Source organism: Scyliorhinus torazame, chromosome 13 (assembly GCF_047496885.1).
Source record: "Scyliorhinus torazame isolate Kashiwa2021f chromosome 13, sScyTor2.1, whole genome shotgun sequence".
Taxonomy (NCBI): Eukaryota; Metazoa; Chordata; class Chondrichthyes; order Carcharhiniformes; family Scyliorhinidae; genus Scyliorhinus; species Scyliorhinus torazame.
This window is the reverse complement of record NC_092719.1, coordinates 19,611,573-19,631,656: the sequence shown is the minus strand read 5'-3', so window position 1 is coordinate 19,631,656 and position 20,084 is coordinate 19,611,573. Positions and strand designations below refer to the sequence as shown.

General features: G+C 45.4%; 1 protein-coding gene across 1 annotated transcript in view; it reads right to left on the bottom strand.

Moving 5' to 3' along the window:
* Positions 1-20,084, bottom strand: part of col7a1l (collagen type VII alpha 1-like) — a 435,910-nt gene that overhangs the window by 61,637 nt on the left and 354,189 nt on the right. The window contains exons 82-87 of the mRNA XM_072470919.1: positions 16,204-16,239; positions 14,235-14,270; positions 13,662-13,718; positions 10,845-10,916; positions 9,716-9,787; positions 8,268-8,303 (exon numbers count right to left, since the gene is read on the bottom strand). Coding sequence (XP_072327020.1) covers positions 8,268-8,303; positions 9,716-9,787; positions 10,845-10,916; positions 13,662-13,718; positions 14,235-14,270; positions 16,204-16,239 — 309 coding nt within the window. The remainder of the gene's footprint in view (positions 1-8,267; positions 8,304-9,715; positions 9,788-10,844; positions 10,917-13,661; positions 13,719-14,234; positions 14,271-16,203; positions 16,240-20,084) is intronic.

The window sequence follows — 20,084 nt, the reverse complement described above, 5'->3', positions numbered from 1 at the left end:
AACGTACAGTAGTTGGGCCTCAGGGCTTTCCTCTGATTTTGAACTTCTCTGAATGATATTAGTGACAAAGAAAATCCGCTGAACAACTTGCAAATTGATGTTGAATGGAGGGGTACACGGGGACAGTGAATAGTGGAGAAAAGAAGATGGGGGATGCAGAGCAGAGTCGAGGCCTGATAATGCTTGATATGGCAGAGCCAGATATAATCAATAGAATAGAATCATAGAATCGCTACAGTGCAGAAAGAGACCATTTGGCCTATCAAGTCTGCACTAACCCTTGGAAGATCACCCTACCTAGGCCCACGCCCCTGCCTTATCCCCTAACCCAGTAAACCCACCCAACCTTTTGGACGCTAAGGGGCAATTTAGAATGGCCAATCTACCTAACCTGCACATTTTCGAGGAAACCAGAGCACCCGGAGGAAACCCACGCAGGCACCGAGAGAATGTGCAAAGAGGTTTCTCTGGGGTAGTTCTGGGTAGTAAACTATTGTAACATGTCCCTGAGTCCTCTGTGGTTAGTTGGAAAAGGTCCACCACAACACTGTGAAAAGGCATTGGGAAGCCAATAAGAGAGTAAACAGCTCCAACATAAAAAGGATTGAACATCGGGTGAAATCTTGAATGCTTTACTATGACAAAGGCACTCTATAAATGTAGGTCGTTATTGTATGACTCAGGACAGCAATTCCATGTGATATTTCATCCATTATGCTGTCGATAGAGCCAAAATAAAGGGGCATAAGGGGCATTTTCAGGATGGCAAACTGGAAGTAGTGGAATGCACAGGGATCAGTGCTGGGGCCACAGTTATTCACAATATACATTAATGGCTTGGGCAAGGGAAGTGAATGTACTAATGCACCATTGCCAAGTTTGCAGATAACTATGATAGGTGGGAAGGCAAGTGGTGAGGGTGACACAAAGAGTTTACAGGTCAAGTGAGCACTGGGCAAAAACTTGGCAGGTGGAATATAATGTGGGAAAATGTGAAGTTATGTACTTTGGGAGGAAGAATAAAGGAGCTGAATATTATTTAAATGGAGGAAGACTGCAGAAAGCTGCAGCACCGAGGGATTTGGGACCCCTCGTGCATAAATCATGAAAAATCTAGCATGCAAGTTCAGCAGGTAATTGGGACGACAAATGGAATGTTGTCCTTTATTTCAAAGGGAATGGACTATAAAAGTAGGGAAGTCCTGCTCAAACTATACAAGGCACGGCACTAGTTAGACCACACCTGGAATACTGTGACCACTTTTGTCCCCTTATCTACGGAAGATGCACCGGTATTGAAGGCAGTCCAGAGAAGGCTCACTCGGTTGATCTCAGGTACGGAGGGATTTTCTTTTGAGGAGACGTGGAGTAGATTGGGCCTATATTGGAGTTTAGAAGAATAAGAGGCGACCTTGTTGAGACACATAGGATTCTCAGTGGGCCTGACAGGGTAGATGCCCAAAGGATGTTTCCCCTTGTGGGAGAGTCTCGGACCAGAGGGTAAAATCTCAGAGTAAGGTGTCACCCATTTAAGACAGAGATGAGGAGGAGTTTCTTCTCAGAGGATAGTTGTTATAACCTGCCTACTTACCATTGGCTGGGGACTAATGACAATCCCACAATCCTGTGGGAGTATCAGCTTCCCCAATGAGGGGGGCGGAGAAACCATTAGTAAACTCCTAGTATAAATAAAGCTGGCCAGTTCAGGAACCAGCAGGAAGGAGTATGCAGCAAGGGAAGTTACTGCTATATATATATATATATATATATGTTATTGTAAATAAATGTTATTACTTTGTATCCTTAAAACTCATGCTGGATTCTTCATGGCCCTCACAAAAGTAGTGAATCTGTGGAATTCTTTACCGCAGAGAGTTGTAGAGGCTGGGTCATTAAATATGTTCAAGGCTGAGCTAGACAGATCTTTAATCAGTAAGGGAATCAAGGGTTATGAGGATAAGGTGGGAAATGGAGTTGAGAATTATCATCTCAGATCAACCGTGATCTCATTGAATGGCATAGCAGACTCGATGGGCCGAATAGTCAACTTCCGCTCCTACGCATATGGACTTCTGAGGTGCTTTAACATGAACTGCTCCGACAGTCTTTGGTTTGCAAATCAGTACTGAATTAGTGTTTTTAATCCTGACGTACGCTGTCTTTAAGACAAGTTTTACTATAATTAAACCACTTCTACTTCCAACTCCACTGACATTTAACAGATCATAAAACAAGAGGAAGAAGGGACCTCAGTTAAAGCATTATGCAGCTTGTAGCTTGTTTGTCCTGCTGCTATTTAGTGACACTGCAAATAGATTTATCCTTGAGGACAGCAGCAGCAATGTGCAAAGCACCATAAATATAAAAATGTCACTTTGCTTCCATGGTAAACAAGCCATGAGAGGCACTGACATAAATGTGAACGTAAATAATGGTGCATTGCAAATTACTCCTTTTTAAATTCAAAAACTAGGGTGAAGGAACAAGCAGCATAATGCAGGGCACCAGCGAGAGAGGGTAGAAAGAGACCTTTACATTTATTTAGCGCCTGATCATGTTGCCACAACACGTTAGAATAATGGAATTTACTTTTTGAAGGCAGGCTTTGTTCTATATGGACAAAAACTGCAGGCAACCTGCTAACAATCAACAATTTTTTTTAAAGTTCTCAGGATGTTGGCATTACTGGTTCCATAGAAGAGTGATATTGGACATGAAACATTAACTCTGTTCCTCTCTCCACGGATACTGGGCGAAATTCTCTGTTTGGGAGACATCCCTCAAGGAGTTATTCCCTTGGTCCACCGCGAGGTCCACCACGTCAGGGCCACGCTTGTCCATACCTGTAGTAATTCTCGCCCATGTGATTCCCGACCCAGAGGATCGGAGAGTCACGCGGGCCCAGAGAATATGGTGCCCAACCTGCCAAGTGGCTGAAAATGGGTCTTAATGACCCATTGGCATCCTTCCGCTGGTGCGCGGGCGCAAACCTCTATCCCAACACTAGCAGAGGGTCGGAGCATCAGAAATGGATCGGCACTTGGTGTCAAATCCGTTTTCTCCCCGACACTGGATTCCCCACCTTACCGGGAATTCTGCGACCGATGGCGCAAGGCAGAGACTATCGCCCACTGATTGACCTGCTGAGATTTTCCAGTACTTTGGTTTTATTTCAGATTTCCAGCACCGCAGCATTTCATTTTTAAGGCCAGCATTTACTGTCCTTCTTATTTGACCTGAGAAGATTGTAATGGATGGCAGGTGGTTAGCGCTGCTGCCTCACAGTGCCAGGGACCCAGGTTCAATTCCTGCCTTGGGTGACTGTCTGTGTGGAGTTTGCACTTTCTCCGCCTGTCTGTGTGGGTTTCCTCCGGGTGCTCCGGTTTCCTCCCACAGTCCAAAGATGTGCAGGACAGATGGATTGGCCATGATCGATGTGTGGGGTTAGGGCGGGGGACTGGGCCTAGGTAGAGTACTCTTTCGGCGGATCGGTACAGACCCTATGGGCTGAATGGCCTCCTTCTCCACTCTTGGGATTCTATGGATTGTTCCGGAAACACTACTCTCAATGTGGTGAAGGTGAAATGTTTGTGATGATTTTGATTTGATTTATTGTCACATGTACCGAAGTACAGTGAAAAGTATCTTTCTGCGGCCGAGGGAACGTATGCAGTACGTACATAGTAGACAAAAGAATAATCAACAGAGAACATTGACAAATGGTACATCGACAAACAGTGATTGGTTACAGTGCGGAACAAGGGGCCAAACAAAGCAAATACATGAGCAAAAGCAGCATAGAACATAGAGAATAGTGTTCTTACAGGGAACAGATCAGTCCGAGGGGGAGTCGTTAAGGAGTCTAGTAGCTGTGGGGAAGAAGCTGTTCCTATGTCTGGATGTGTGGGTCTTCAGACTTCTGTACCTTCTGCCTGATGGAAGGGTCTGGAAGAAGGCAATGCTTGGGTGGGAGGGGTCTCTAATAATGCTGTCTGCCTTCCTGAGGCAGCGGGTGGTGTATACAGAATCAATGTAGGGGTGGCAAGCTTGTGTGATGCGTTGGGCTGAGTTCACCACACTCTGCAGTTTCTTGCGACCGTGGGCCGAGCAGTTGCCATACCAGGCTGTGATGCAGCCGGATAGTTGCTTAGTAGTCCAGCAACTAAGGTAGCCGACATTCAGGACGCCAAAGCATGTAGTGAGGCAGTGGGGAAGGGAACACTGACAAAGGAGAGTACTTGCAGGCACGGAGATGGGTTGAAGTGTGTATATTTCAATGCAAGAAGCATCAGGAATAAGGTGGGTGAACTTAAGGCATGGATCGGTACTTGGGACTACGATGTGGTGGCCATCACAGAAACTTGGATAGAAGAGGGGCAGAAATGGTTGTTGGAGGTCCCTGGTTATAGATGTTTCAATAAGATTAGGGAGGGTGGTAAAAGAGGTGGGGGCGTGGCATTGTTAATTAGAGATAGTATAACAGCTGCAGAAAGGCAGTTCGAGGAGTATCACCCTATTGAGGTAGTCTGGGTTGAAGTCAGAAATAGGAAAGGAGCAGTCACCTTGTTAGGAGTTTTCTATAGGCCCCCCAATAGTAGCAGAGATGTGGAGGAACAGATTGGGAAACAGATTTTGGAAAGGTGCAGAAGTCATAGGGTAGTAGTCATGGGTGACTTTAACTTCCCAAAAATTGAGTGGAAACTCTTTAGATCAAATAGTTTGGATGGGGTGGTGTTTGTGCAGTGTGTCCAGGAAGCTTTTCTAACACAGTATGTAGATTGTCCGACCAGAGGAGGGGCAATATTGGATTTAGTACTGGGTAATGAACCAGGGCAAGTGATAGATTTGTTAGTGGGGGAGCATTTTGGAGATAGTGACCACAATTCTGTGACTTTCACTTTAGTAATGGAGAGGGATAGGTACGTGCAACAGGGCAAGGTTTACAATTGGGGTAAGGGTAAATACGATGTTGTCAGACAAGAATTGAAGTGCATAAGTTGGGAACATAGGCTGTCAGGGAAGGACACAAGTGAAATGTGGAACTTGTTCAAGGAACAGGTGCTACGTGTCCTTGATATGTATGTCCCTGTCAGGCAGGGAAGAGATGGTCGAGTGAGGGAACCATGGTTGACAAGAGAGGTTGAATGTCTTGTTAAGAGGAAAAAGGAGACTTATGTAAGGCTGAGGAAACAAGGTTCAGACAGGGCATTGGAGGGATACAAGATAGCCAGGAGGGAACTGAAGAAAGGGATTAGGAGAGCTAAGAGAGGGCATGAACAATCTTTGACGGGTAGGATCAAGGAAAGCCCCAAGGCCTTTTACACATATGTGAGAAATATGAGAATGACTAGAGCGAGGGTAGGTCCGATCAAGGACAGTAGCGGGAGATTGTGTATTGAGTCTGAAGAGATAGGAGAGGTCTTGAACGAGTACTTTTCTTCTGTATTTACAAATGAGAGGGGCGATATTGTTGGAGAGGACAGTGTGAAACAGATTGGTAAGCTCGAGGAAATACTTGTTAGGAAGGAAGATGTGTTGGGCATTTTGAAAAACCTGAGGATAGACAAGTCCCCCGGGCCTGACGGGATATATCCAAGGATTCTATGGGAAGCAAGAGGTGAAATTGCAGAGCCGTTGGCAATGATCTTTTCGTCCTCACTGTCAACAGGGGTGGTACCAGGGGATTGGAGAGTGGCGAATGTCGTGCTCCTGTTCAAAAAAGGGACTAGGGATAACCCTGGGAATTACAGGCCAGTTAGTCTTACTTCGGTGGTAGGCAAAGTAATGGAAAGGGTACTGAAGGATAGGATTTCTGAGCATCTGGAAAGACACTGCTTGATTAAGGATAGTCAGCACGGATTTGTGAGGGGTAGGTCTTGCCTTACAAGTCTTATTGAATTCTTTGAAGAGGTGACCAAGCATGTGGATGAAGGTAAAGCAGTGGATGTAGTGTACATGGATTTTAGTAAGGCATTTGATAAGGTTCCCCATGGTAGGCTTATGCAGAAAGTAAGGAGGCATGGGATAGTGGGAAATTTGGCCAGTTGGATAACGAACTGGCTAACCGATAGGAGTCAGAGAGTGGTGGTGGATGGTAAATATTCAGCCTGGATCCCAGTTACCAGTGGCGTACCGCAGGGATCAGTTCTGGGTCCTCTGCTGTTTGTGATTTTCATTAATGACTTGGATGAGGGAGTTGAAGGGTGGGTCAGTAAATTTGCAGACGATACGAAGATTGGTGGAGTTGTGGATAGTGAGGAGGGCTGTTGTCAGCTGCAAAGAGACATAGATAGGATGCAGAGCTGGGCTGAGAAGTGGCAGATGGAGTTTAACCCTGAAAAGTGTGAGGTTGTCCATTTTGGAAGGACAAATATGAATGCGGAATACAGGGTTAACTGTAGAGTTCTTGGCAATGTGGAGGAGCAGAGAGATCTTGGGGTCTATGTTCATACATCTTTGAAAGTTGCCACTCAAGTGGATAGAGCTGTGAAGAAGGCCTATGGTGTGCTCGCGTTCATTAACAGAGGGATTGAATTTAAGAGCCGTGAGGTGATGATGCAGCTGTACAAAACTTTGGTAAGGCCACATTTGGAGTACTGTGTACAGTTCTGGTCGCCTCATTTTAGGAAGGATGTGGAAGCTTTGGAAAAGGTGCAAAGAAGATTTACCAGGATGTTGCCTGGAATGGAGAGTAGGTCTTACGAGGAAAGGTTGAGGGTGCTAGGCCTTTTCTCATTAGAACGGAGAAGGATGAGGGGCGACTTGATAGAGGTTTATAAGATGATCAGGGGAATAGATAGAGTAGACAGTCAGAGACTTTTTCCCCGGGTGGAACAAACCATTACAAGGGGACATAAATTTAAGGTGAAAGGTGGAAGATATAGGAGGGATGTCAGAGGTAGGTTCTTTACCCAGAGAGTAGTGGGGGCATGGAATGCACTGCCTGTGGAAGTAGTTGAGTCGGAAACATTAGGGACCTTCAAGCAGCTATTGGATAGGTACATGGATTACGGTAAAATGATATAATGTAGATTTATTTGTTCTTAAGGGCAGCACGGTAGCATTGTGGATAGCACAATGCTTCACAGCTCCAGGGTCCCAGGTTCGATTCCGGCTTGGGTCACTGTCTGTGCGGAGTCTGCACGTCCTCCCCGTGTCTGCGTGGGTTTCCTCCGGGTGCTCCGGTTTCCTCCCACAGTCCAAAGATGTGCAGGTTAGGTGAATTGGCCAATGATAAATTGCCCTTAATGTCCAAAATTGTCCTTGGTGTTGGGTGGAGGTGTTGAGTTTGGGTAGGGTGCTCTTTCCAGGAGCTGGTGCAGACTCAAAGGGCCGAATGGCCTCCTTCTGCACTGTAAATTCAATGATAATCTATGATTAATCTAGGACAAAGGTTCGGCACAACATCGTGGGCCGAAGGGCCTGTTCTGTGCTGTATTTTCTATGTTCTATGTTCTATGTTCTCTCTATCGCACATCTGTAGAAGTTTTAGAGAGTCGACGCAGACATGCCAAATTTCTTTAGCTTCCGTAGGAAGTAGCGACGTTGTTGGGCTTTCTTGACTGTTGCATCAACGTGAGTGGATCAGGACAGACGGTTGGTGATGGTGACCCCAGGAACTTAAAGCGATCGACCATCTCCACTTAGGAGCCATTGATGCAGACGGGAGTGTGTGTCATGCTACGCTGAGAAAGGTGTGGCTCAGAACAAGGGGTTGAAAGCTATAGCAGAGATCCAGATTTCTGTCGAGAAGTACAAAAGAACCTTCCAAGACAGGCCTAGTTGCTGAGAACACGAAAAGATGTGGAAAAATTGCATGGGCTACAAATTGCTGTTAGTAATGTTATTGTACACTGTACATTGCATTTAATACAATACAAATTCAATTATTTTGTCTGTTGAACCTATTTGCACTGTCTGCTTCAGAATCTTCTTGAGTCACATTTAAAAATTTAGAGTATCCAATTTTTTTTCCAACTAAGGGGCAATTTAGCTTGGCCAATTCATCTGCCCTGTACATCTTTTTTGGGCTGTGGGGGTGAGGCAGATACAGGGGGAATGTGCAAACTTCACATGGACAGTGACCTGGGGTCGGGATCGAACCCGGGTCCTCGGCACTGGGAGGCAGCCTTCTTGAGTAACTTGTTATGATGCATTAAAACATTCTGCAGGCTTTCTATTCTTACTTACAGCTTCCTATCGTTTGAACTGACCCTCTTATAATGCAACATAGGTTCCTTTTAGCCAAAGCCTTCATCTAAACTTACTGCAATTCCCTTGCTGCCGTGTTCTCCAGTTTCACCCTGAAATAGAATAATAATAATAATCTTTATTAGTGTCACAAGTAGGCTTACATTGGCACTGTCATTCAGTTGCTGTGAAAATCCCCGAGTCGCCACACTCCTGCTCCTGTTCGGGTACACGGAGGGAGAATTCAGAATGTCCAAATCACCCAACAGCACGTCTTCCGGGACTTGTGGAAGGAAACCGGAGCACCCAGAGAAAACCCACGCAGACACGGGGAGAAAGTACAGACTCTGCCAAGACAGTGACCAAGCCTGGAATCGAACCTGGGTCCCTGGCGCTGTGAAGCAACTGTGCTAACCACTGTGCCACCGTGCCACCCGAAACAATGATAACCTCAACCTTGATCAGTAATTAACATATTGGGATACCACAAAGCATTTATGGCACAGAAACAGGCTCTGCGGCCCAAAAGTATCATAGCAGTGTGTATGTGCTGCACAAGCCTCCTCTTAATCAAATCCCATCACTGCATCCTTCAATTTGTTGCTATGATTCTGCATTGTTTGATTCCTTAGTAGTCTATAGATATTGTTAACTTATAATATTTAGAGTTCCTCATGACATCCGGTCTCCCGTTGTTCGGGTGTTGGAATTTGCTACTGGATGGAATCTTTCCCTGCACTGTCACATTAACGTTTGGAGGCACTTTTAATTATTTGATAAATTTCCCCTCAACCCTTTCCTCTCTGCATTCATTCCAATTTTTTCTTTTTGCTCTACCAGTAGGGTCTCATCCTTTTCCTGGGTACAGTTTTGCATACAGCACTCTAAAGTGGCATCAGAGATCCAACAGCAATCTGCCAATAAGCTACTCCACCGTGAGAGGCATTACAGCTGAACTCAGTTCGTAATTAATGGATGAATAACCTTGGTAGGGCAGGAATCCTAATTTATCAAATTTACCGTCACAATGTTAATTCAATTGTTCTAGAAACATAGGGCAGAATTTAAGGTCCCTCTTGGTGGCAAGTTTGGAGGTGGGAGGGCATTTGATCAGGCACATAGGGGGCATTCAGCGAGCGGCAGGTGGGAAGCCCGAAAATCAAAACTGGTTGAGGTTGCCTGTGGGCTCCTGGATGGCTGAAAGGTCTTAAGGGACTTAATGGCCTACTCATGTTCCCTTGGTCCATCTTCTTTGGCTAACTGTGAACAAGGGGATATAAAATGGCTCTCGTTCGTCACAGCGGAATATCAACCATCATGACCTATTTATTGCAAGTGCTAAACTGGATCAATGTACTGGAAAATCAACTATACGATCAGATATAACTGGAAATGAGCTAGTAACTCCAAGGTAAGGGCTTCAGATGACACTTAAAACAACTCAAGCTTCTCTATCAGAGATTATGTCATCATTTCAAACAAGCCAGTATTCTCTGAGGAACCGAGGCTAGACACAGGTACAAACCTTCTGTCCTGCAGGACCTCTGGCCCCAAATAATCCCATTGATCCTTTTGATCCCGGCTCTCCTTTGTGACCCTTAGAAACACAAAAATAACATAGATCATTAAAGTACCATGCACCGATCCTGAAGAAGATCCCATCAAATAAGAGAGCATGGAAGGAGAAAGAAAACATTCAGCCAATCAAACGCACACTTTCTACAATCATGAACAATCAACCAACTCATCGACTCTTTCTTACCCACCCATCTGGAAATGATTTGTACAAGTACAGACAAATAAATAGGCTGATCTTCAGAAAAACTAAGCTAAACTTCAGATTATTCATCCATACTCCCAATCTGTAGGTATCGGAATACGGTGAGTAAGATTCCAGATCCCACTCTCGCAGCAGAGAACTATACTTGAAGGGAATGTAGACCAGATTCTTTCCAGCAATATTACAGTCCTTTCTCTAACCGATGCTCCATACAACTGAGTCTCCCTGCACTGAGTGCAGGATTAGTGAATTTACCCGAATCTGTCCCATGCAACATTTGATCATCTCAATCTATACTTGTCCCTGTTACCACTAAACCCTGCATTGACAGTTCTTGTTGAGAATTTGCTCAATTCATATCTCCACTCTTCCGAAGGAACAATCTTTCATCTAACATCTAGCTAGGTTTTGTGCCTTTATATCTTTTTAAATTTCTGAACTTTTACAGGCTGGTTGAGTTGTTAATATTAACTGTTAGTATATGAGGGAGGAATAATACAGCAGCTTGTCTATTACCATCAGCAAGTTTATTCTGCAGCTAGCTCAGCAGAGATACAAGCTCCACATAATTTCCCCACAGCAACTGTTCCAGCTGTTTCCATTTAGAGTCTTTGGAGGTTCGGCCAATAACCATTACCCTTCTTTAATAAGGCAATTAATGTAACAATGTAATTGCCAAAACATGCACTTGCTGATGCATTGACAGAGTGACCCCTGATTGTTTTAGGATAATGTTGCCTATTGTGTCAAGAATGATAAGCACTTTAATATTTATAGGAATCAGAAATTATTAGAATCATTTGGTTTGACAAACGCAACACTTTATTGACTGTTTTCAACCGGTACCAGTGATGACAGGGAATGAAATTTTCACCTTCAGTCCTGGAGGCCCATCTTCACCTTTCTCTCCTTTATCACCATCAAACCCTGGTGGACCTCTATCACCCTGCAAGAATGGAAGCTGCATGATTAAAAAAAGACATCCATAGATCCCATTAAGCTTGTTCATTCCACAGGCCATGAAAAATGTGCTCTATTATGGACTCCATTCAATAAATGTAATCTCTTGAGATAAAGTTATGTGAAGTTACTTAAGCAAAACATTGAACTCCTATCTGGTCTTCAATCATGCATTATACATCCTTGATCAGTTTTCTTTCATGGTGTGACATTCCCCAATCCCAGCAGCTAAGGAGCCAACATGTCTATTGCAGCTTCTGGTTATCTCTTATGGGTACTATGCTAAAGTGTCAACATAGATTTTGTGGTCAGGTTTCTGGAGTGAGGCCTGAAACTACAACTTTCTGGTGCAGTAATACCATTGAGTCAATGCCAACCGGAAAAAAATAAATGATTGTTCAATTTCAGATCTCACCTGTTGGCTTGTTAATTGTATACGTGTTAGTGATCGAAATCCATCTGCTGTAAGTACTGAATTTCTCAGAACTGAATGCACCAAAACAGGCACTATGGAGACGGAGCTCTTAGAATCATGGAATGATGCAGGGTGGAAGTTGGCCATTTGGCCCATCATGCCCATGCTGACTCTTTAAAAGAGCTATTGAATTTGTCCCATGCCCCTGCCCTTTCCCCATGACCCTGTAAGTTGTCTTCAAGTCTTGCTTCACTTGAGGAATGCTAAAGCAGCAGTGGGCAACCTGCGACCCGGGGGCACATGCGGCCCATCAGGGTTCTGAGTGCGGCTCATGAGATATTTTGTTGGCTTTTGCCCACACACAGAGTTTCCACGTTCTGCTGGCTTCCGGCTGCTCGGCTTCTTTCTTGCCGGTATAATTGAAGTGATCCGCACGTAAAGCAAGGGCAAGTGAAGTGAGGCGTGTGCTGATTGCTCACAACATTGACTGTGAAAATCGTGTGCTCCCTTTGGATCCAATCAGGTGATGTCCTGGAGGACTGGAGAATAGTCAATGTTGTTCCTTTGTTTAAGAAGGGTAGCAAGGATAATCCAGGGAACTACAGGCTTTATGTCAGTGGTAGGGAAATTACTGGAGAGAATTCTTCGAGACAGGATCTACTCCCATTTGGAAGCTAGTGGACGTATTAGCGAGAGGCAGCACGGTTTTGTGAAGGGAGGTTGTGTCTCACTAACTTGATAGAGTTTTTTGAGGGGGTCACAAAGATGATTGATGCAGGTAGGGTAGTGGATGTTGCCCACATGGACTTCAGTAAGGCCTTTGACAAGGTCCCTCATGGCAGAATGGTACAAAAGGTGAAGCCACACGGGATCAGGGGTGAGCTGGCAAGGAGGATACAGAACTGGCTAGGCCATAGAGCGCAGAGAGTAGCAATGGAAGGGTGCTTTTCTGATTGGAGGGCTGTGACTAGTGGTGTTCCGCAAGGATCAGTGCTGGGGCCTTTGCTGTTCGTAGTATATATAAATGATTTAAAGGAAAATGTAACTGGTCTGATTAGTAAGTTTGCGGACGACACAAAGGTTGGTGGAATTGCGGATAGCGATGTGGACTGTCAGAGGATACAGCCAGATTTAGATCGTTTAGAGACTTGGGCGGAGAGATGGCAGATGGAGTTTAATCCAGAAATCCAGAAATGTGAGGTCATGCATTTTGGAAATTCTAATGCAGGTAGGGAATATACAGCGAATGGTAGAATCCTCAAGAGCACTGACAGTCAGAGAGATCTAGGTGTACAGGTCCACAGGTCACTGAAAGAGGCAACACAGGTGGAGAAGGTAGTCAACAAGGCATACGGCATGCTTGCCTTCATAGGCCGGGGCATTGAGTATAAAAAGTGGCAAGCCATGTTGCAGCTGTATAGAACCTTAGTTAGGCCACACTTGGAGTATAGTGTTCAATTCTGGTCGCCACACTACCAGAAGGATGTGGAGGCTTTAGAGAAGGTGCAGAAGAGATTTACCAGGATGTTGCCTGGTATGGAGGCCATTAGCTATGAGGAGAGGTTGAATAAACTCGGTTTGTTCTCACTGGAATGACGGAGGTTGAGTGGCGACCTGATAGAGGTCTACAAAATTACGAGGGGCACAGACAGGGTGGATAGTCAGAGACTTTTTCGCAGGGTACAGGGGTCAATTACTAGGGGGCATAGGTTTAAGATGCGAGGGGAAAGGTTTAGAGGAGATGTACGAGGCAAGTTTTTTTACACAGAGGGTAGTGGGTGCCTGGAACTCGCTACCAGAGGAGGTGGTGGAAGCAGGGACGATAATGACGTTTAAAGGGCATCTTGACAAATACATGAATTGGATGGGAATAGAGGGATACGGATCCCGGAAGTGTCGAAGATTTTAGTTTATTCGGTCAGCATGGTCGGCGCAGGCTTGGAGGGCCGAAGGGCCTGTTCCTGTGCTGTACTTTCCTTTGTTCTTTGTTCAAGCGTTAATTTTTTTTGTTTTTACCACTTGAAGTTGATGACAGCTCTATTAATATATGAATGATTAAATATTTATTAATATGAAATATTTAGAATGTATTCAATCTTATTCAAGGGCCATGGTTAGTGGACGTGCCCTATTTCAATCTTGCGGCCCACTGAGATGAAGGAGGGCCACTCATGTGACCCACTCACTAGCCTAGGTTGCCAATCACTGGTTTAAAGTGACTGGAACAGTAACTGGAAAAGTCTGGTAGTTAGGATCGTAGAGATACACCAGGTATAAGATAATATCACACATTAGAACAAACCAATATATTCTTACTTGTTCTCCCTTGTCTCCTTTGTATCCTTGGGGTCCGGAAATACCTTGTGGGTCTCCCTAAAGGCAAAAAATATAAATCATTACTGACAGGAAAGTGGCCAAAATGTGAAATATATGATAACTATTATAAATTCCTTAAATCGGGGGTAGCACGGTGGCACAGTGGTTAGCACTAGCAGTCTCATGGCGCCGAGGTCCCAGGTTCGATCCCGACTCTGGGTCACTGTCCGTGTGGAGTTTGCACTTTCTCCACGTGTTTGCGTGGGTTTCGCCCCCACAACACAAAGATGTGCAAGGTAGGTGGATTGGACATGCTAAATTGCTCCTTAATTGGAAAAAATTAATTGGGTACTCAAAACTTATTTTTGAAAATCATAAATTCCTTAAATCATTTTCAAAGGCAATTAGCTAGTTGTTTGATGAAAGGAGAATATTAAAGGGTAACAGGATCAAGATTGGACTAAATTATTCACTTGGAGTAAAACAGTGACAAAGACTTGCTAGGCCAACTGGAATACACTAGAAATGTATCCTAAAACATAGTTTAGAAACAGTTCTACCACAAGTAGTTACCTTTTCACCTTTAAATCCTGGTATCCCATTAGCTCCCTGAAATGCAAGCAAAAACACATCTGTACCTTCGGTTTTTAACTGAAAAATCTTTTAGCAATTCTTAGCTTTTTCTGAACTGGAGAAGATGGAAATATTCATACTACAACTCATATGGAAGAGAAAGGGTCATAAAAAGAGGAGGTGGAGGTTGACGGATGGAGGGATTGTGGGAAGGAGCTCCAGAATGCGGGGTCTGAAGGCACGGCCACCAATAGCAGTGTCAAAGGGGGTATGGGTGGATGGAGGTTACCGTAATAGGGACGTTCAAGGCCATTAAGGGAATTTTTAAAAAACGAGGCTGTGAATTTTAACTGGAAGCTAATGTAAGTCAATGACAGCAGGTATGGTGGACAAGCAGCACTTTGTGCAAGATGTAATACAATTAACAGAGGTTTGATGACCTGAACTTAGTGGAGGGCGGAGGATGGGAGGTCCTTCAGGAGAACATTTGAATCATTCAGTCTAAATGTGACAAAGGCTTGAACGAAGGCTTCAGCTGCGGATGTGACTTATTAACATCCTGGGCCCCCCAATATGGTGGGATTCCTGCAGGGAATCTTCTTAAATAAGATTGTTACCCTAACCCCCGACACCAAGCAGGGTCAGAGAGCGGTTACGGGAGCAAACGGTAATTGCGTTCCACTGAAGATGAGCCATAATTTCCACCAAGTTGAAAATTTCCAGCATTCAATCGCATAGGAAATGAGCACTGGGCCAATTAACCAAAAAAGAACTTGAGACTGAAACCAGATATTCATAGGAATGGAGGAGGGGGAACTGGATGAAATTAAATTAGTCACACCCCTTCCATATATGTCCACACATGCTTCTCTTCTATAAAGTGAAACAGGCAGCCTGGTAGCACATTGGTTAGCACTGCTGCCTCACAGCAGCAGGGACCCGAGTTCAATTCCCAACTTGGGTGACTGTCTGTGTGGAGTTTGCACATTCTCTCCGTGTCTGAGTGGGTTTCCTCTGGGTGCTTCGATTTCCTCCCACAGTCCAAAGATGTGCAGCTTACGTGGATTGGCCATGCTGAACTGCTCCTTAGTGTCCAAAAGGTTAGGTGGGGCTACAAGGTTGTGTGGGAATGAGCCTAGACAGGGTGCTCTTTCGGAGGGTCAGTGCAGACTCAATGAGTCGAATGGCCTCCTTCTGCACTGTAGAGAATCTATGATTCTAGGTGCATTGTTTCTAAGTTGAACCACCCCAAGTTGGATTATCTCTCCAGTGAAATGCCATTCAGAACACAAACAAGAGTAAATGAGACTGCTTGCAATGAACTTATTACATACAGGCTGCAATCTCTGCATTAACATCTCCAGAACTCAAAGATACCATTGATGTCAGGGAAGGATAAATTATTAAATTTTACAGCAATATTTGATGCATTCTGCTAACTGGGGGCCAGAAAGGAAATTTAAACCACAACAGGAATACTCAAAGGATTTTCTTTCTGACTTTATGGACCAGAGTGGGTGCAGAGTTATGGATGAGGCATGACATTCTCTCCTTAGCATGAGATCAACAGTAAAAATGGCAGAATCCAACAAGTGGAAAGTCTCTAGTGAACATTCACACTGCATGCAGGCAATTGTTCACAATTGCCATCATTCTTTGAACCAATATAACAAAGGCAAATAGAACCTGGCAGCAATTAGTCTCCATCCAGCTGCACACACAGCTTGGTTAAGGGGGTCAGTAACCAGAGAACAAGAGTTGGTAACCAGAGGATAAGGGATGGCAGCCAGGGAAGAAGGGAAACATTTTTAAAACAATTGGGGAAAGAGCACAGGACGGGAACTAATTGGATTGCTCTTTCAAAGAACTTGCACAGATGCGTAGACCTGAACGGCCTCCGACTGTGCTGTACAATTCTATGAATTAATCACTCAGACCTTTACTTCACCTATTTTGCTGAAGTTTGTACCTTTTCTCCTTTCTGACTGGGTAATCCTTTCAGACCCTGTCAAGAGAACAGAAGAAGCAGTTTTTTCAATGCATTGGCCTCTGTCACGATGAAAAGCAAAGGCAACAGAAGATTACGCCAGACGAGGGGAATTTGAAAAGAAATAAATGAATAAAACTCAGAAAGGTACACTCAGAAATTATGCACAGAGCTCCTATGACACATAAGTTATATTCAACACTTACAAAAAGGCAGCGACTGGATTCTCCGGTCGCCGATGCCAAAATCGAGTTCAGCGAACGGCCGGAGAATCAGAGTTCCCGACCAAATAGGGGGCGGTGCCGATTTTGCGATGCTCCGCCCCTCCAAAGCGGTGTACTCGCCACGTATCGATGGCCTCAGGCCATTGCCGGTGCGGCCGCTGCAGGCCGCCTCCGTGCGCATGCACGTCCACAGACCCGCCAATTCTCCGGGCCGTATCGGCAGCTGGAGCCGGGTGCTCTACCCTGCCGGCATGCTAGCACACGGCAAAACGGGGAATTGATGGCCATTTTGCGCCATTTTCTCTGGCGTAAAACGGTACCGTTCCCACGCCAATGTGGGGACATAGCCCCAGAATCAGACAATCCAGCCCCAGATCTTCCAACGGTTTTACAATATAGCTCTGATGGGTTTTTAGACTGTCTTGAAACATTTCCCCGCCTTAACTTTCTTCCCATAAAGATATTGGGCGCGATTTAACTGGAACAAAATCTACATTCGCTTTGGAATCATAGAATCCTAAAATGTACAGTGCAGAAGGAGGCCATTCGGCCTATTGAGTCTGCATCGGCTCTTGGAAAGAGCACCCTACTCAAGCCCATGTCTCCACCCTATCCCATGGTCAATTTAGCGTGGCCAATCCACCTAACCTGCACATCTTTGGACTGTGGGAGGAAACCGGAACAGCCGGAGAAAATCCACGCACACACGGGGAGGACATGCAGACCGGAATCCGCACAGACAGTGACCCAAGCCGGGAATCGAACCTGGGACCCTGGAGCTGTGAAGCAACTGTGGTAACCACTATGCTACCGTGCTGCCCTGGTGCATTTAGTGGGGTGTTTTTCAGTGGTTGAAGTGCTGAGAAACACCTCGATATATAACGGCACTTTACCGTTTGTTTTGCCTTGGGGAGTTTCTCTCCGTCGGGGCTGCACTCAAAGTCATTTCCTGCTGGCAAGCTGAAGCTCGCCCGAAGATGTGGCTCCTCACAATTCGTGGCGCCATTTTCTTTGGCTGTCCCGATCGACACCCTTATCCCCCTTTTCGACCCCCCCCATTCCTCACCAACCTTGGGGAGGCACCCGGGAACACCACCTCACCCCCCTCCACATGGTAAGGCCCCCTGATCCATGGCACTGCCACCATTGCACTCTGCCAGTGCCTCTTCCAACCTGAAAGTGCTACCCAGCACCCTGGCAGTGCCAGGCTGGTAGTGCCAACATGCCCAGGTGCCAGAGGGAGTGCCAGCGTGCCACTCTGCCCTGTCCCTGTCCACCCTAGTAGACCCTCCCCACCCCAGGTACCATTTGTGAAAACCAGTAGTAAACGGCACCCTGGCGAGTTCTCCCAGGCAAGACCGTTAGGTCCCAGACGCTGGGAGAATCCCATGAACGCATATTTAAATATGTCAAATGGCTCATTTGAATATGCTGACCTGGATCATACCCAGTGAGGGCTAAGGCTTAGTTACCTGGTCTTGTAGTGTCATATTTGTAGGACTCAGTGGTTACATGTAGCTCACAGGCCACAGGATCGCCCTGCCTTAAAGAACTGAAGTGGAATAGAACATGAATTTCAACCAGGGTGCTAAACTTGCTAAAATGACTATTTTTGGAGCATTTTACTCGGAAGGACACCAACAATGTACCATTCAACTTCAAGCATGTGTTAATCATGCTTTGGGGCTTTGAGGGGGCGAAGCACAGGTTCTCGAGAAACGAATGGGACAGAAATCCACTTAATATGGATGAACTATACACATCAACAAACAAATGAGCAGATGCGAGAATTATTCAGAGTCAATCAATGAGGAGTTTACAAGAGACTTAAAATTAGTATCTGTAACTCTCATATTCAACAAGGGAGATAAAGCCTACACCGGCCAGCTGTAGGGATATTAATCTGATCATTAATCAGAATTAGGGACGAAATTCAGTCAAGGGATGTGTGCATCATTGGCCAGACCTGCATTCATTGCCCAACCCTAATTGCCCTTGAGAAGGTGGTGTTAAGCTGCCTTCTTGAACTGCTGTAATCAATGTTGTGTAGGTATACCCACAGTGCTGTTAGGGAAGGAGTTCCAGGATTTTGACCCAGCGACAGTGAAGGAATGGCGATCTATTTACAAGTCAGGATGGTGAGTGACTTGGAGGGAACTTCCAGGTGGTGGTGTTCCCTTGTCCTTGTAGATGGTAGTGATAGTGGGTTTGGAAGGTGCTGTCTAAGGAGCCTTGATGAGCTCCTGCAGTGCATCTTGGAGATGGTACACACGGCTGCCACTGTGTGGCAGTGGAGGGAATGAATGTTTGTGGAAGGGGTCCCAATAAAGTGGCTGCTTTGCCTGGGTGGCGTCAAGCTTCTCGAGTATTGTTGAAGCTGCACTCATCCAGGCAAGAGGAGAGTATTCCATTACACTCTTCACTTGTAGACTGTGGACAGGCTTTGGGGAGTCAAGAGTTGAGTTAATTGCTGCGGGATTCCTAGTCTCTGACCTGCTCTTGTGACCACAGTATTTATATGGCTAGTCCACTTGGGTTTCTGGTCAATGGTAGTCCTCAGAATGTTGATAGTGGGAATTCAGTGATGATAATGCCATTGAATGTCAAGTGGCAATGTTTAGATTCTCTCTTGTAGGAGATGGTCATTGCCTGACACTGCGTGGTGTCAATGTTATTTGCCACTTGTCAGCCCAAGCCTTGGTATTGTTCAGGTCTTGCTACATTTGCACATGGACCGCTTCAGTGTCTGAGGAGTCGTGAATGGTGCTGAACGCTGTGTAATCATCAGCAAGCATCCCCACTTCTGACCATATGATGGAACAAGAGTCATTGATGAAACAGCTGAAGATGGTTGGGCCTAGTACACTGATCGCCAACAACCACAACAATCCTCCTTTGTGTCAGGTATGACTACAACCAGCAGAGAGTTTTTTCCTGATTCCCATTGACTCCAGTTTTGCTTGGGCCCCTTAGTGCCACACTCAGTCAAATGCTGCTTTGATATCAAGGTCAATCACTCTTACCTCATCTCTGGAGTTTACCTCTTTTGTCCATGTTTGAGCCAAAGCTGTAATAAGGTCAGGATATGAGTGGCCTTGGCACAACCCAAACTAAGTGTCAGTGAGCAGGTTCTTGTTAAACAAGTGCCACTTAGCGCACTGTTGATGACTCCTTCCATCATTTTATTGAGGATAGAGAGTAGACCTATAGGACGGTAATTAGTCGGGTTGGATTTGTCCAGCCTTTTGTGTGGAGAACATACCTGGGCAATTTTCCACATTGCTGGATGGATGCTAGTGTTGTAGCTGTATTGGAACAGCTTGGCTAGGGGTGCGGCAAGTTCTAGAGCACAGGTCTTCAGTACTAATGCTGGAATATTGTCAGGGCCCATAGCCTTTGCAGTATCCAGTTTCTTAATACCATGTGGAATGAACCAAATTGGCTGAAGACTGGCACCTGGATGCTGGGAACCTCCAGGTGAGGACAAGATGGATCCACCACTCAGCACTCCTGGTTGAAGATTGTTAGAAAATGCCTTAGCCTTGTCTTTTTCACTGTTGTGCTGGGCTCCATCATCATTGACGATGGGGATATTTGTGGAGCCTCTCCCTCCAGTCAGTTGTTTAGCAGTCCACCATC